This window comes from Oryctolagus cuniculus, chromosome X (genome assembly GCF_051225735.1).
Source record: "Oryctolagus cuniculus isolate XC-2025 breed Fujian yellow rabbit chromosome X, ASM5122573v1, whole genome shotgun sequence".
NCBI classification, from domain to species: domain Eukaryota; kingdom Metazoa; phylum Chordata; class Mammalia; order Lagomorpha; family Leporidae; genus Oryctolagus; species Oryctolagus cuniculus.
The window spans coordinates 74182784-74197800 of record NC_142888.1 but is presented as its reverse complement, the minus strand read 5'-3'; the positions used below and the strand labels follow the sequence as shown (position 1 = coordinate 74197800).

General features: G+C 47.6%; 1 protein-coding gene across 7 annotated transcripts in view; it reads left to right on the top strand.

The window, feature by feature from the left end:
* The first annotated feature begins 740 nt into the window (after positions 1-740).
* Positions 741-15017, top strand: part of DOCK11 (dedicator of cytokinesis 11) — a 209900-nt gene continuing 195623 nt past the window's right edge. For all 7 annotated transcript variants that reach the window (XM_089323799.1, XM_089323798.1, XM_089323800.1 and 4 more), the window contains exon 1: positions 741-1171. In XM_089323799.1, coding sequence (XP_089179925.1) covers positions 1070-1171 — 102 coding nt within the window. In that variant the 5' untranslated portion in view covers positions 741-1069. The remainder of the gene's footprint in view (positions 1172-15017) is intronic.

The following is a 15017-nucleotide window of genomic DNA, read 5'->3' as shown; positions in this document are numbered from 1 at the left end:
ATTCTTGAGGGGGGGTGGGAGGAGGAATTCCTGGAAACTGAAGAGGATAAAGAAAGAAGTCAGAAACGGAGAGGTGGTTGCAGGGTACATGTAAAAGCTCCCGGAAAACTGGCAAGTCCTCCAAACCTCAGACCACCGTGGCCTTCCCTGTGCCACTGCTGAACTACCAACCTGCACAGGCTCAGGGCCCACCACCCAGTTCTCACCCGCCCCCTACCCCGCTCCGGAGAGGGGTTGCTGCCACAGCTAAGTTCCCACTTCCCGCAGCCGGCTGTTCCTGTGAGGGGAACCATCTGGGCGTGAGCAAGGAGGGGAACCCAGGGAAGCCGCTTCGACTCGACATCGGCGCGACCCTCTCCTGGCTCTGCACACAATAGGCCACTGCTCCACGTTGTTTCCCATCCCCTAGCTGCCCCGGCCCAGGGGGCTGGCGGGGTGCGGTAGAGGGGGAGGGGCGCGAAGAGTTCTCCATCCCTCCTGCGGGCGCTGCCCTCCTGGCGCGGCAGAGGAGCACTGGGGTAGAGCACGCCGCACTCCTGGAGACATTTCCTCACCCCATTCTGTCCCCTACCCGCCCTACACGCGCGAAAACAGCAGCAGCCCGATCTCGCCTCCCGGATGCGGCTGCACCAGCAACACCAGCTGCGGGCGGAGCCCGAGCGGTTGCCACTTCCCCCCTCTTCCCTCGTGACCCTCGCCCCCACCTCCACTTCTCCCTCCCCCGCCACACACCCTTCCCCGCCAGACACACCCTCCTTCTCTGGCGGGTAGAGATCAGAGCTCCGGCTCTCGAGGGGAGGGAGAGGCTGCCGCTGCCGCTGCCGCCGCCGCTGCCGCCGCCGTGGGGCAGGACGGGGAGCGAGCGAGCAAAGGAGCAAAGAAGCGAGGGAGCGAAGAAGGCAAGGAGGAGGAGCAGCGGCTGGGAGGGAGGAGCCGCGTGAGCCGCGCCGCCGCCGAGCTGCGATGTGGCCGGCCGGCCGGCGGGTAAACAGAGCGAGCAGCTGCGGCCGCGGCCGCCCGGGCCCGGGGCACTGAGGACGCCCGCCGAGACCTGCCTGCCACCGCTGCCATGGCCGAAGTGCGCAAATTCACCAAGCGGCTCAGCAAGCCCGGCACAGCGGCTGAGCTTCGCCAGAGCGTGTCGGAGGCCGTGCGGGGCTCCGTGGTGCTGGTGAGTGGCCGGGGGACGGGGCGTCCCGGGGGACGCGCTCCTAGCGGGAGCGACTGTGGCTTCCCGCGCGCGCGGGGGACCGGAGCAGGAACGGCGCTGGGGCGGCCGCCGTTGCGCTGTGCGCTCTCTTTCTCCGCTCCAGTAAGTTTTCACATCGGCGGCCGCGGGCTCCGAGTCCCAGGCGCCCACTGACAGCGCTCCGGCTGCCCGACATAGCCAAGGCGTGCGCCTGGATGGAAGCGGACGGGCAAAGCCGGGCTCGATCGGTGCGGCGAGGCGGGGGCTCCGACCCTGAACCGAGAGCGCGGACCTAGAGCAGCCCTGGATCCCGCACAAAGAGCCGGGGACCGGGGCACGGCTAGGCAAGATGCGGATCCCCTCCTCCAGGCACCTGAGGCAGCCCAGGCGGAAGGATGCGATGAGCCTTTTGCCCATAGACACTCTCGCGCGCGCACACAGCGTGTACACAAAAAAGAACCCCACCCAAAAAGCCCCGGGCGTCCAAGCTCGAGCGGGCGGTGAGAACAGAGGAAGCAGAGCGACTTCCTCCTGCTACTGGGGAGAGAGGGTGGTGATGACTGTTGAAGGGGTGCTGCTGCGGCGGCGGAAGCAGGGGATTGGAAACAACGGGGTTCCGGGGGACGGGTGGGCGACGGGTCCCCAGAGACCTGCGGGCGCTTCTGAGGCAAAGGGATAGGGTTTAGTGGAAGACAGGCTGTGCCAGTCCAGGGATGGAGGACCGGGGGTGGGGGTTCACGGCCGGCAGCACTCAGGGTTGGGGAAACCTTGGAACCGGCATGGCTGGGGGATGCGGATTGGAAGGCGCGCTGGCCCCCTGGGAGCCCTCACGGCTTACCTCAAGCCTCATCCAGTGTTCGACTCGGGAGGGAAGCGGACAGTGCTAACGGGCACTTGCCTCTTCTGTTTTCAAGATGTTCTTGCCAATTTCCTGGACTAGAGAACAAACCCTAAATAAGCAGTCAGACTGGTTAATTAGTGTTTGTTTTCCCACTTTGTTTTTTGGGGTTTTTTTTGTTTGTTTTTGTCTCTCCACTCCCTCCATCTCACAGCATGTCGTTTGCTGTGTTTAAATTTTAGCATTTAGGAGAGGGCTATTTTTGTTGAAACAACTTGTCATCGGAAGGACACTTCACAGCTTTCCCTTGTAATTTTTCTGTTGATCTTGTACAATCTGCAATAAAACCAACATTAAAGGGAGGCCAGGGGCCTGATCCCGACAGTGGTGAAAGTTGACATTAGTGGGAGTTCTGGAGGAGGATCAAAGGTAAAATATGTACCTTTGAGATAAAGATCTAATCCCTAATAGCTACAACCGTGCAAAGCCAAGTGACTTTAAAGAAATCTCTTTATCGTGGCTGAACCCTTGAAAGTTTAATCCTGCTGTTTAGTGGAGCTAAACCCAGATCTTTAATGTTGTTTTCATGGACTTGGCTTATTGTGTGTTTCACCATGATTTTGGAGTGAAGACCTGTTGAGGTCAGATTGGAACCTTGCTTGTCATTGCAGCTAGTGAAGAGAGGAAGGCAAGCTGTGTGCCAGTTCTTTATACCAGGGCTCTCATCTGGGCTGTTATTAATAAACTACTGAATCTACCTAGCACAAGGAATGATTTCCAAAATTCAGGGAAAAAAGAAAACCTTCCCCTTCACCGCAGCTTGTGAAGGGAGCTGTGAGGTGGACAGATGGTCTCAAGAGAATAAATGGGACTCAGCAAACCTCCACAGGGATTTGACCAGCATTTGACCTGCTACCCTCGGCTGGGAAAAAAAAAAAAAAAGAAAATTAAAAGAAAAGGGAAAAAAGGAGCCATTAACATTCCTTCTCGGGGTCTTTAAAAACAATATGTGTATCACAGGTGCAGTGGCTCCTTCCAAACCACTGATTCTGTGGCACAGCTAGAAAGTCTGGTACTGGGAGGAGACTCCTCTTGGCGATACTGCTAACGGCTACTGTCCCCTTGTCAGGCCAGCTTGCTTGGAACCTTAGCAATGGAGTTTGGGCATTTACAGCAAACACTGCAGAGTATTTTCTCATCATTCCAGTGTGTGGTACACATTGAGATTTGGGGAGTGAGGAGAACAGATGCTAGGAATCTAAGTCAGTGGCTGTTGAGCCCCTGCTATGTGCCAGACAAAATGCTAGATGCCCTGTCCTGACAAGTGAATGTGGATGCCTTTTTCTTCATTTGCTTTCATTAATTCCCATCTGCGTTGGGTTTGTGGACACACAGATTATGCATACAACTAAATTTTAAATTCACTGTACTGAATGCTCTATGTAAGCAGTTGAGGCAATTAAGAAATAGGGAAATAGCCTTAAAGGTAGTGTATTCCCCTAAGTGACTCCCCCTGCTTTTCTGACCCCAGAAGCTGTTAACCAGAGTCAGTTGGTGGAGAGTGGCCCGAGAATGAACGAACCATGTTGCAGCTGCTGCCAAAACTGCTAACTCTTTTCTGATTTCAACTCCAAGTGTTTATTAAGGAACAGCTGAGGTGGGATTTACACTTGCTGCTATAAACCCAAGATACTCAAGTTAGAGAGCTTCACTATCAGAGTTCTTACCACACCAAGACAAGCAAGCTTTTGTCTCAATAGAACTTGGAAAACTCACCAAACTGAACAAATATACACTATTTCCTGTTTAGTTATTTTTTTCTTCTAACGATTTTACAGTTACACCCTTGTTGGCATGTTGCTAACATCATTCAGTTTTGCCCCACTGTTGGACAAATTCAGAAGGCCTGGGCTATATATAGCAAGTTGTTGTGTATTCAAACCCTCATTCAGTTATTAGTACTTCCATGAATCTATCAAGTTCATAATGAAGCAGACATAGAAAGGCTGTTTCATTGCTGATTTTTCCTGTAAGTTCAGCGGGTCTTTTTTTTTTTTTTTTTTTTTTTTTTTATGAAGGTCAATTTTAACTCAGGGAAAGGGATAATTACAGAACCACCATTGACTGAGATTTCTCAAGAGGAGCCTTGCAGGGAGGAATATTACAGTGTATGTGATTCATGGAGAAGTGTTTACATATATGCACGTTTACAATGCAGAATTTTGACAGTGTTTTTGTTACAGTTCGGGATGTAGCTGTTTGTGCCTCTGTGGGGAACAAATACATTTGATAAACCTTGTAGTATGGTCTTGTATTATGGCTGCCCTTACAAGGAGCTACTCTGTTGACTTGAGAAAGTCACCTTACTAGTGAGCGTTTAAATACTCTGCTGTTGCTGCTGAGTTTGCGCTCAATTCCTTGTGCACCAAAGGATCAAGAAGGAGTTGGTAGATATTCCTGGTTGGAGCCCCTCGAGGCAGGACAGAGCACGCAGCAGCCCCTGGCTGCCATGTGATAGCTTAGTAGAAAAAAGCTTTTCGGAAGCTGAGAATGGCTGCAAAGCATCTGCAGCTGTTGGACACCCCCCCACACACACACACACACAGCCACCTTGGGGTGGAATGTTTGTTCTGTTTGCATGCTTTGAGGGAAGCACTGAAAATGAGGCAGCGCCTCGGCGCCCTCTCCCCAGGGGAAGTTGTTGGAACTACTTCACGTAGGACAAAATCCACAGCTTTGTCTGAGAACCTAGGTGGCTGAATAAAGCCAGTTTCAACTTGGGCTACTTGATGAAGCGTTTCCAGTTCGGAGGCTGAATTCAGCTCTCAATGAATGGCGAGTCAGGAAGGTTAACTAAAGTGTTGGTGCCTAGCCATTAAAATGTCTCACGACTCCTTCTCTTGGCCTCACTGGGTAAGGAGAGCCCAGAACAAGCCACTCCTTGAGGCTTTGTCCAAAAGACCAGTGTAGTTTACTGTGAAACCAAACAGGCCTTGCCTTTGAACCATCGTTTAAGCATCAAATAGTAGAGTTTGTTTTCTAATCTAACACGTTGAAATTCTCTAGATTGAGTGTTCTAATGGTCAGTAATAAGCCTTATGTCTTTGAACTTGTATTGCTTTATTATCTAACAAATGCATATTTATTGTAGAAAAATTAGAAAAACAGAAAAGCAAGAATTATTATCATCTCATTCTACAGAATGATCTTTGCTAATTTCCCAATGTCTATACTTCCAGGTTACCCTGTCTCTTTGTGTACAGATATCCAAATATCTGGACTGAGAGAAAAAGCATATATGAACTTTAAATGTTTTCAGTTATCAATCTTTTATGAACATCTGCATAAGTATGTTTAGTGACTGAAAAATTCCATGTAGCTGTACTATAGGTAATCATCCTTTATTGTTTGATATTTTGATAGTCTCTAATTTTGTGTTATAAGCATAAGCTGCTCAAAATAGTAGCCACCGGCCACATGTGGCTGTTTGCCTTTAAATTTGAAGTCATTAAGAATGATCCATTTCTAAATTTCACTTGCCACAGCTCAAGTGCTCAATAGCCACGTGTGGCTAGTGGCCACCATATTGGATAGTACAAACTGTAGAGCATGTCTGTCATTGAAGAAAGTTCTCTTAGTGCCTGTCTAAATATTAGTTGAATGAACATCTTTGAAAAGGCATTTTCATTTCTATCCAGTAAGATGAATTTCTAGCAGTGGAATTGCTTGCTCAAAGATTGTACCGAATTTTAGTATTGAAAAATTCCTCTAAAGCATCTGTTAAGTTGTTCTGCAGAAAGTTGTTCCAGTTTATTCTTTCACCAGCAGAGTACAAGAATCTTCATTTCCTCTTTCCCATGACAACACTGGTTAGCAATTTCTTTTGAAGATTTATTTATTTGTTTGAAAGTCAGAGTTACACAGAGAGAGAGGGAGAGGCAGAATGAGAGAGAGAAAGGTCTTCCATCTGCTGGTTCACTCCCCAGATGGCCGCAACGGCCGGAGCTGAGCGGATCCAATCCAGGAGTCAGGAGCTTCTTCCGAGTCTCCCACATGGTGCAGGGGCCCAAGGACTTGGGCCATCTTCTACAGCTTTCCCAGGCCATAGCAGAGAGCTGGATCAGAAGTGGAGCAGCCAGGACTCAAACCCGCGCCCTTATGGATGTCAGCACTGCAGGTGGCGGCTTTACCTGGTACACCATAGTGCCGGCCCCAGCAATATTTTTTAACCTTTGCAATCTGACAGGAAAGAAATGATACATCACTGATCTAATTTGTATTTCTGTGATTACTCTTGAACAGTTTTTCGTAAGTTGATTGGCCATTCATAATTCTTCTTTTTAAAAACACTGTTTAGTTAGTTAACTTATTTGAAAGAGATAAAGGAGACAGAGGAAGACAGACACAGACAAGTACAGACAGACAGATCTCTCATCCACTGGCTTACTCCCCAAATGTCCACAATAGCTGGGTTGGGCCAAGCCAAAAGTAGGAGCCAGGAACTCAATGCAGGTCTCCCACATAGGTGGCCAGAACCCAAGTACTTGGGCAGTCACCTGCTGCCTCTCGGGGTACACATTAGCAGAAATCTGGAATGGGGTTGTGAGATTGGACTGGAACCCAGGCACTTCAGTATAGGTTTCAGGCATCCCAATTGGCATCTTAAGGGCTGTACAAAATGCCACCACTAGAAAAGGTTCTTCAGCTAAAATATTCTCTGCCGGTTCCACCATGGGCTACGCCTAGCTGTGCTGTTTGGAGCCTTACAGTACATGTTTGCTTCCTCTTTCACATGGTAACCCTTCAAATATTTGGAGACAGCTACCATGTTGTTTTTAAATTCACTCTTCACAAGACCAAAGTGCCTTTATTTCTTTCTTAAGTTTCTCACATGACTTAGTTTCAAGATTCTTCACGTCATGGTCATCCAGTTTGGGTTCTTTTCCAAGTTTTCTGTGTCCTGCTTAAAATGTGAGAGGCAGAGGATGGACTCAGGAGTCAAGGCTGGCCTTGCATCCAGTCTCTGCCTCTTGCTTGCATTGTGAACTGAGACAAGTAGCCTGATTTCATTTTCCTTATGTGTGAAATGGGGATAAATAGCTGTACCTTTCTTGTGGGGTTCTTGTGAAGAGTTAAGATAACATAGGGAAAGCACCTGACGTATATAAGTGACTCATGAAGGTTGAGAAAAGGGAGAGCTGGTGAAAAAAATAAACCATTCTGGAAGGGTCTACCACAGCATACAATGGATGGACAATGTTTCTTCCCATTCTGGATCTGAGCCAAGAATTCAGAGGTTGTGTGTTCATCTCTATTTTCAGTGCATCGCACAGTGCTTGCCATGCAGTAGGTACACACTATGTGTTTTGTGGGAAAAACACTGGCAACAATGCGTAGGATGTACTTCCCCGCATTGGGAGCAAAGCCTGGAGGTCCGGGGAACTCATTAAAATGTATAGTTCAGGAGAGAGATAACAAAGACTTTAATGAGGCAGTGAGAATGGAGATAAGAGGGAAGTTATAAGAGGCATTTAAGTGATAAAATCAACAGAATTTGGTGATTCTTGCAGGGGTAGAGAAAGGGATGAGGTGGAGTCAAGGTGACTTTGAGGTTTCTCGGCTTGGGTGAGCAGGGGGAAAAGGTGTTTGTTGATAGGGGAAGGGAAAAGAAATTGAGCAACCTCGCAGAGAGTTATCAGGGTGCAGCCAGGTTTCAGTTAAGCAGGGTGGTGGAGAGAACATTGTAGACAAAGGCCGAGCATGTAGGGCTGTGTTTTGGCAAAAGACTGGGGTTCTTGAGGGCAGAGAGGAAAGTGTTCCAAGTGGGTTCAGGAAGGAGAGGAAGAGCCAGGAAAGGGCCCTGGCTGAGCAGAGACAAGATTGTAGGCGAGATTAGCTCATGGAAGAATTTTGCAGACCTTTGGGGGTGATTAGGGAAGTGGGAGGCAGGGTGTGGAGAAATGATCTGGAGGCCAGCCCCAGAGTTCCAGTTAGAGTGGTGGTGGGAAGTTAGTTTAGCTCTGAGCAGATTCCCCTCCCAGGGTCTGAGCAGCACGTGCCCTAGTGGAGCAACAGGGACTAGGGGCAGACAAGCTCCCTCCTGAGATGCTAGTAGGGTAGTTCCTGTCTGTGGGCAAGGGGTTCCCAAGACAGGAAGGGAGATTCAATGTGGCCAGATAGGAGGCCACCTCTGCCAGATAGAGGCATCACCTCTGTCCCACCCACTGTGCCCTGAGGTTGTGTGTGTGTGTGTGTGTGTGTTTCAAGTCTTTGGTCCTACTTGATTTGGAACCTTTCTGACCTCAACAAGGTTGAATGAGCCTTTAGCAAGGAACACCGCTGATTTCTATGGCATTTCCCTCGTGTATTTGACTACAGAGTGCCCTTTGCTATTTTATGGGGATGCAGAGAGTAGATGGTAACAAGTAGCCCTCTGAGAAATTTGGATGCAGTGTCCATGTGCAGCTCACCTTGGCGTTCGCTTACTTGACCCACATGGACTGTATGTTTCCAAATTCCTGTGCTCCCCTTTAGGGGCCACCCTCGCTGGCTTGGTGCAGCTCGGTTTGGAGGAGTCATAAACCTACCCGATTTTGTTTTCTCCTGAGATGGAGAATTGTCCTCAAGTCACGCTGGCAGTGTTATAAGTTGTGAAACACTTTATTTCACTAGAAGGGGAGGCCAGAAACCACAGGAAGGAGCAGGCACTAGAGTTGGTTCTCCTTTTCTGTTAGTCCTAACCACCCTTTTAGAATACATTTTGTCTTGGGATTTAGATCTCTTAGTTTCCTTTAGCTTTTATCAGTACAGAGGAGTTCCTGGGTAACATTTGCCTGTCATTTATATCAGCCTTCAGCCAGATGTTTTTTTGATTCCTTGCTGGGCCCCACCCTGAAGGTTCCCAGAGCAGTAAACTGGAGTATGCAAAGGGACATCTCCGTTAGCTGCCATTGCCTTTAAACTCTTCTTAGACTAGAGTGATTAAAAGCTTGGGGTCCAGAAGCATACTGTCCAAGTTCGAAATTCAACTCAACTGCATACTAGCTGGGTGACCTTGAGTCAGTTATTTAACCTTCCTGGGCTTTGCTAAGTCTCTCATGGGGTGGTTGAAAGGCTTACATTAGTTACTTCATTTGAGCGCTTGAAACAGGGTTGGGCACACTGATGACTCTTGGCTGTCATTATCTCCAGGATTCATGGTAGGCAAGATAAGTATTTTGTGTATTGCTTACAGGTGAACAGACAGAAAAGTGAACTGGCGGGGCCACGGTGTGGCGCGGATCATTAAGCCATAGCTGGTGATGCCAGCAGCCCACATAGTGTGAGTTCCAGTCCTGGCTGCTCCATTTCCAATCCAGCTCCTAGCTAATACCTCTGGGAAAGCAGTGGAAGATGACCCAAGTCCTTGGGACCCTGCCACCCACATGAAAAACCTGGATGGAGTTCCTGGCTCCTGGCTCTGGCCTGGCCCAGCCCTGGCTGTTACAGTCATTTGGGTAGTAAACCAGTGGATGGAAGCTCTCTTTTATCTCTCTCTGTCTCCCTCCCAATCTCTGTAATTCTGCCTTTCAAATAAACAAATATATCTTTTAAAAAAAAGGTTAACAGGCAGAAGGGAAGCACATATCCTTGCTTTTTTACCTTTAAAAAAAGATTTATGTATTTATTTGAAAAGCAGAGTGACAAGACAGGGACAGAGAGACAGAGATCTTAGATCTGATGGTTCACTCCCCAAATGCACCCAATAGCCAGGTCAGAGCCAAGCCAAAGCTGAGACCATGGAACTCAATCCAAGTCTCCCACATGGGTGGCAGGGGTGCAAGCACTTGGGCCATCATCATCTGCTTTCCCAGGCACATTAACAGGGAGCTGGATTGGAAGCTGAGTGGCCAGGTCTTGAACCCGTGCTCCAATGTATGGGATGCTGATGTCACAAGCTGTGGCTCAACTGTCTGCGCCACAATGCTAGCCCTTCCTTGCTTTACTTTTATTTTCGAAGATTTTATTTATTTATATTGAAGTCAGAAATACAAAGAGATCAGTGCTCCATCCAGTGGTTTACTCCTCAAATGGCCAGGAGACAGGAACTTTTTTAAAAGATTTATTTATTTGAGTGGTAGAGTTACAGACAGTGAGAGGGAAAGGAAGGAGAGAGGTCTTCCATCTGCTTGTTCATTCCCCAAAAGGCCATTACGGCTGAGCTCAGCGATCTGAAGCCAAGAGCCAAGAGCTTCTTCTGGGTCTCCTACGTGGGCGCAGGGGCCCAAGGACTTGGCCCATCTTCTGCTGCTTTCCCAGGCCATAGCAGAGAGCTGGATTGGAAGTGGAGCAGCCGGGACTCAAACTGATGCCCATATGGGATGCTGGCACCACAGGCGGAGGCTTAGCCTACTATGCCACAGCGCCCGCCCCTCCTCCTGTATTTTTAACCTTAGCTTTTTTATTTCCTTACTTTGAATCATGCCCCAAAGAGGTAAGTCGCTTGACTGAACCAAATATCATACCCTTCCTGGAAGAATAAACTGTTACCCCTTCTTCTTTAGATTATTGGTAGTATCCATTCCCAGTATGACTTAGTCCTATTGAAAAAAACCTGAGGGGAATGGCCATGCTGTGACGTAGTAGGTGAAGCTGCTGCCTGAAGTGCCGGCACCCTATCTGGATACCAGTTTGTGTCCAAAAAAAAAAAAAAACCACACAACATAGTGAGTGTGAACTAGGGCTCTGGGGCTTTGGCAGACCCTGCCTACAGACCAGTGTGATGAGTGAGCTGGAAGGTTCATCCTCAAGCAGGGAGAAGGTCCTCATCCTGTGCCTGGGGGAAGGTTCTCCATTCGTGCTTCTGGCGGAAACAATCACCTTTTTAAAATTTTTAAAAAGTATTTAATTTATTTGAAAGGCAGAGTTACAGAGAGAGAGAGAGAGAAGAGAGACAGAGACAGAGAGAGATCCTCCATCTACTGGCACACTTCCCAAGTGGCCGCAGCTGCTGAAACTGGGCAGATCCAAAACTAGGAGCTTCTTCCCGATCTCCCACATGGGTGCAGGGGCCCAGGCACATGGGCCATTCTCCACTGCCTTCCCAGGTGCTTTAGCAGGGAGCTGGATCGGAAGTGGAGCAGCAGGGATTCAAACCAGTGTCCATATGGGATGTCGGCACTGCTGATGGTGGTTTAGTTGGCTGTGCCACAGCACGGACCCCTGAAACAGTCACCTTTATGCCAATGTGAATAGTATGGTTTATGCAAAGGGATGAATAGTTGATTGGAATCTTAGGGAAAACAGAGCTTTGGCACTGAATCCCTTTCACCTCGTGTAACTTTATGGATACCCTTCATTCATAATCCTCACTTTTAAAAATCATGTGAATGTTGAAATTCAAATGCCTTTTATAAAATCTATTTTGGAAATATATATTTTAGTAGAAAAATGTTAACTCATAAAGGTCTCCTAAGAAATGAATATTCTTTTATATGCAGCGCTTCTGGTTTTGTGCTAGCAGGATAAGTTCTATGAAGAATAGCATGTACAGGTTCCCAGCAGAGTGGATAGGGTGGAGAACGTGCCAGCTGTTCCAACGACACGTGGTTTCCCCATTGTCTACGCACAACATCGCACAAACTGTGCCTAAATATGCTGTTAATGATTTCCTGCGATTCTTCTCCAGTTGATTTTTATTGCCTATTGAGACTATCATTTATGGAAAGTTTCATATTTTTGCCTTTTTGACAGTTTCTGTTGGGTTGTATATGTTTCAACTGCTGAGAAATGTTTAAAGATATTCTAATACTTAGGCTTTCCATTCATACTGCTTTCCCTATGACTGGAAATATTTTACTGGGTGAAATATAACTTAGAAGCTCAGTATTCTTCCAAGCTTCTAAGATAGAACATTTTTATTTGAATTGTTTCAGTGAAGTATGTTGGAAGGATGGGGAATGCATTTGTATGAGATGTTTTGTAAATGATGGTAAGATCTTGTATTTCCATAGCCCCCATCTCAAGAAAAATTAAAGATGCTATAGTCTATGACCACATGTGCCCACAGGTCTCTGTTAAACATACTACATTGTTATCATCTCTCTTCTAGATTTTTTTTTTAGATTTACTTATTTATTTGAAAGGCAGATTTAGAAAGAGAGACAGACAGAGACAGAGAGGGACAGAGAGAAACAGATCTTCCATCCTCTGGTTCACTCCCCAAATGACTGCAACAGTTGGGACTGGGCTAGGTGAAAGCCAGGATTCTGAAACTCTACCCGGGATCTCCCACGTGGGTGGAGGGGCCCAAGCACTCAGGCCATCCTCCACTGCTTTCCCAGGCACATTAGCAGGGAGCTGGATCAGAAGCAGAGCAGCCAGGACCCAAACCGGCCCTCATATGGGATGCTGGTGCTTTAAGCAGAGGATTACCTACTGTACCACAATGCCATTACCTCTTTGTTTAAATCACCTCTCTTCTAAAAGTGGGGAACCAAAGGCATGGTTTTCAGTGAGGCAAGCTGTAGGTCATCTTTATTTGCTAAAGATGGTACAGGCAATGAACCCTAGGTGTCTTGATTCCTTTGGAGTAATCACGTGTAGAATGTAGAAGCACAGTACCTATGCTAGGTTCCGTAAGATAGGAGGTGAAGGATGTGGCTTGGTTTTGGTGATGATCTCTACTGGGAAGCAGTGTTTGTTTCTTTTCTTCTTATTTTTTTTAAAGATTTATTTATTTACTTGAAAGAGTTACTCAGAGAAGGAGAGGGAGAGGGGGAGAGAGAGAGAGAGAAAGGTCTTCCGTACGCTGGTTCACTCCCCAACTGGCTGCAATGGCTGGAGCTGGACTGATCCAAAGACAGGAGCCAGGAGTTTCTTCTGGATCTCCCATGTGGGTGCAGGGGCCCAAGCACTTGGGCCATCTTCTACTGCTTTCCCAGGCCATAGCAGAGAGCTGGATCAGAAGTGGAGCAGCTGGGACTTAACCAGCGCCCATATGGGATGCTGGCACTGCAGGCGGCAGCTTTTACCCACTATGCCACAGTGCTGGCCCCCCAGCAGAATTTATTTCTGAACAAGCTTAGGTCTGTTTAGTGGGAAACTAGGAGGTGAGGACAAAAGTGGGGAGGGTGAGGTTGCTAATGAGAAATGTGGGCAAGATCGGTATAAATTTTTCCTTGCCAAAGTAAGCCTGAGGATTTTGAAAACTCTTTGTCATTGGCCATTCTTCCTTTCTTTTCTGTTTCCATAACTGTATGGAAAAAAAAGTCTCCAGAACACTGGCCCCTGCAGAGGTACCTGGGATCCACTTTCATGGAAATGTTTTTATGATTTTTTTCAAGTGGGTTAGTGCTGTCCAAAAATAACAACATATATATATTTCTTTCCATGCCTTTTATATTACTAGTTTAATTTTCCCACTAGACAAAGGGCCAGCTTAAAGAGCTGTTGTCACCATGTTGTTCATAGTCTGAACGGAAGAATACTATAGGCCTGACCAGTCTGCTTTCACAGGCTAACAAGTTCCTAATGTTTCACTGTATTAAATGGTTTCCTGGAGATCCGAGGAAGAAATGCTACCTTCTATATTACCAGTTTTACCACCAAGAAATAACAAGTCCAAGAAGGCTCTGAATCAACTTTCGCATAAATTGAATCAGATTGATATTTAAAATCTCACAGGGGCCAATAGCTATTATTGTGTCCAGCAGAGTGTCTATGTCATACTTGTGTTTGTGGAGCAAAGGAGGCCCTCCCTGCTAACTTGACCCTGGGGAGACTGCTTCTGCACAAATAGTGACTGACATGACTGCTTGCAGAGGAACTTGGCCTCTGTCTATCCCTTCTAAAAGGTCAGGCAGAATTCTCACCAGGAGAGCCAGAAGAGAAGTATCTAAGGCTTCTTGCCTCAGTTCTTTAATAACAATTCCAGTTCCCTTTCCCTGCTTCCTTCCCTCCTGCCTCTGCTTGTAACTGGAGCTCCTCCGATGTCCACTGCCAGCTCAAAATTGCCCCAGGCTCAGACATCAGGTAACTCACAACCACAGCCCAGGTTCTTGGCCTCAAGTTATATTGGTTCTGCCCTGTTGTTAAAATCCATTTGCAGTCACTTGGCTTTGATCTTCTCCTTGTTCCCTTGTGTAATTGTTCTAGTCATTGTGTCTTGACCCCCTAGCCCATCTGTATGTAACCCTTTGTCTGTTGCCTGTTTGCAGTTGTCCAGTTCCTCTAGGAGTTGAGTTCTGGTCTTGTTGCTGGCCCTTCTGAGGAAGGATACCCTACCCTTATTTGTCCTGACTACATAACAGCTTGAGCTCAGCATAGTGCAAGTGTGCACTGAGGGATTGAGCATCTGCTTATGGAATCCAGAGGAAGAAAGTGCTGGCATTGAGGAGGTCTACCAAGTGGCCATGCTGAGGGTTGGATTAGACCCTCAGTGTGTTAATTTCCTATTTCTGTTCTATCAATTGCCATCAAATTAATGTCTAAAAGCAACACTGGTTGATCACCAAGTCCTGCAGGTCGGAAATCCAAGTTGGGTTTCACTGGGCTAAAGCCAAGGTGATAGCCTTGCTTCCTCCAGAAGCTCTAGGGGAGAGTCCATTCCCTTGCTTTTCCAGCTCCTAGCACCTGCGCACCTTCCATAGCTCACATTCCCTTCTTTTCGTCTTCAAGCCAGCAGTGCCTCACATGTGAGTCTTCCACACAGTAGATCATCCTGACCCTGCTTCCCTCATCATGTCTCCTTCTCTGGTTCTCCCTTTCACTTATGAGGACCCCTGTCATTACAGTGGGCCCACCTGAAAAATGCAAGACAATCACTTCATCTGGAAACCCTAATCAAAACTGCACAGTCCCCTGAGCCATGAAAAGGAACATACCCGCAGGTGCCAGGGCTTAGGATGGGCTGTCTTTGGGGAACTGTCACTGCCTACCACACAAGGCATTGCTGGAGCTTGAGGAGTAGTGAGATCCTGGGGTCAGATGGGTTCCCAACATGGATCCTAC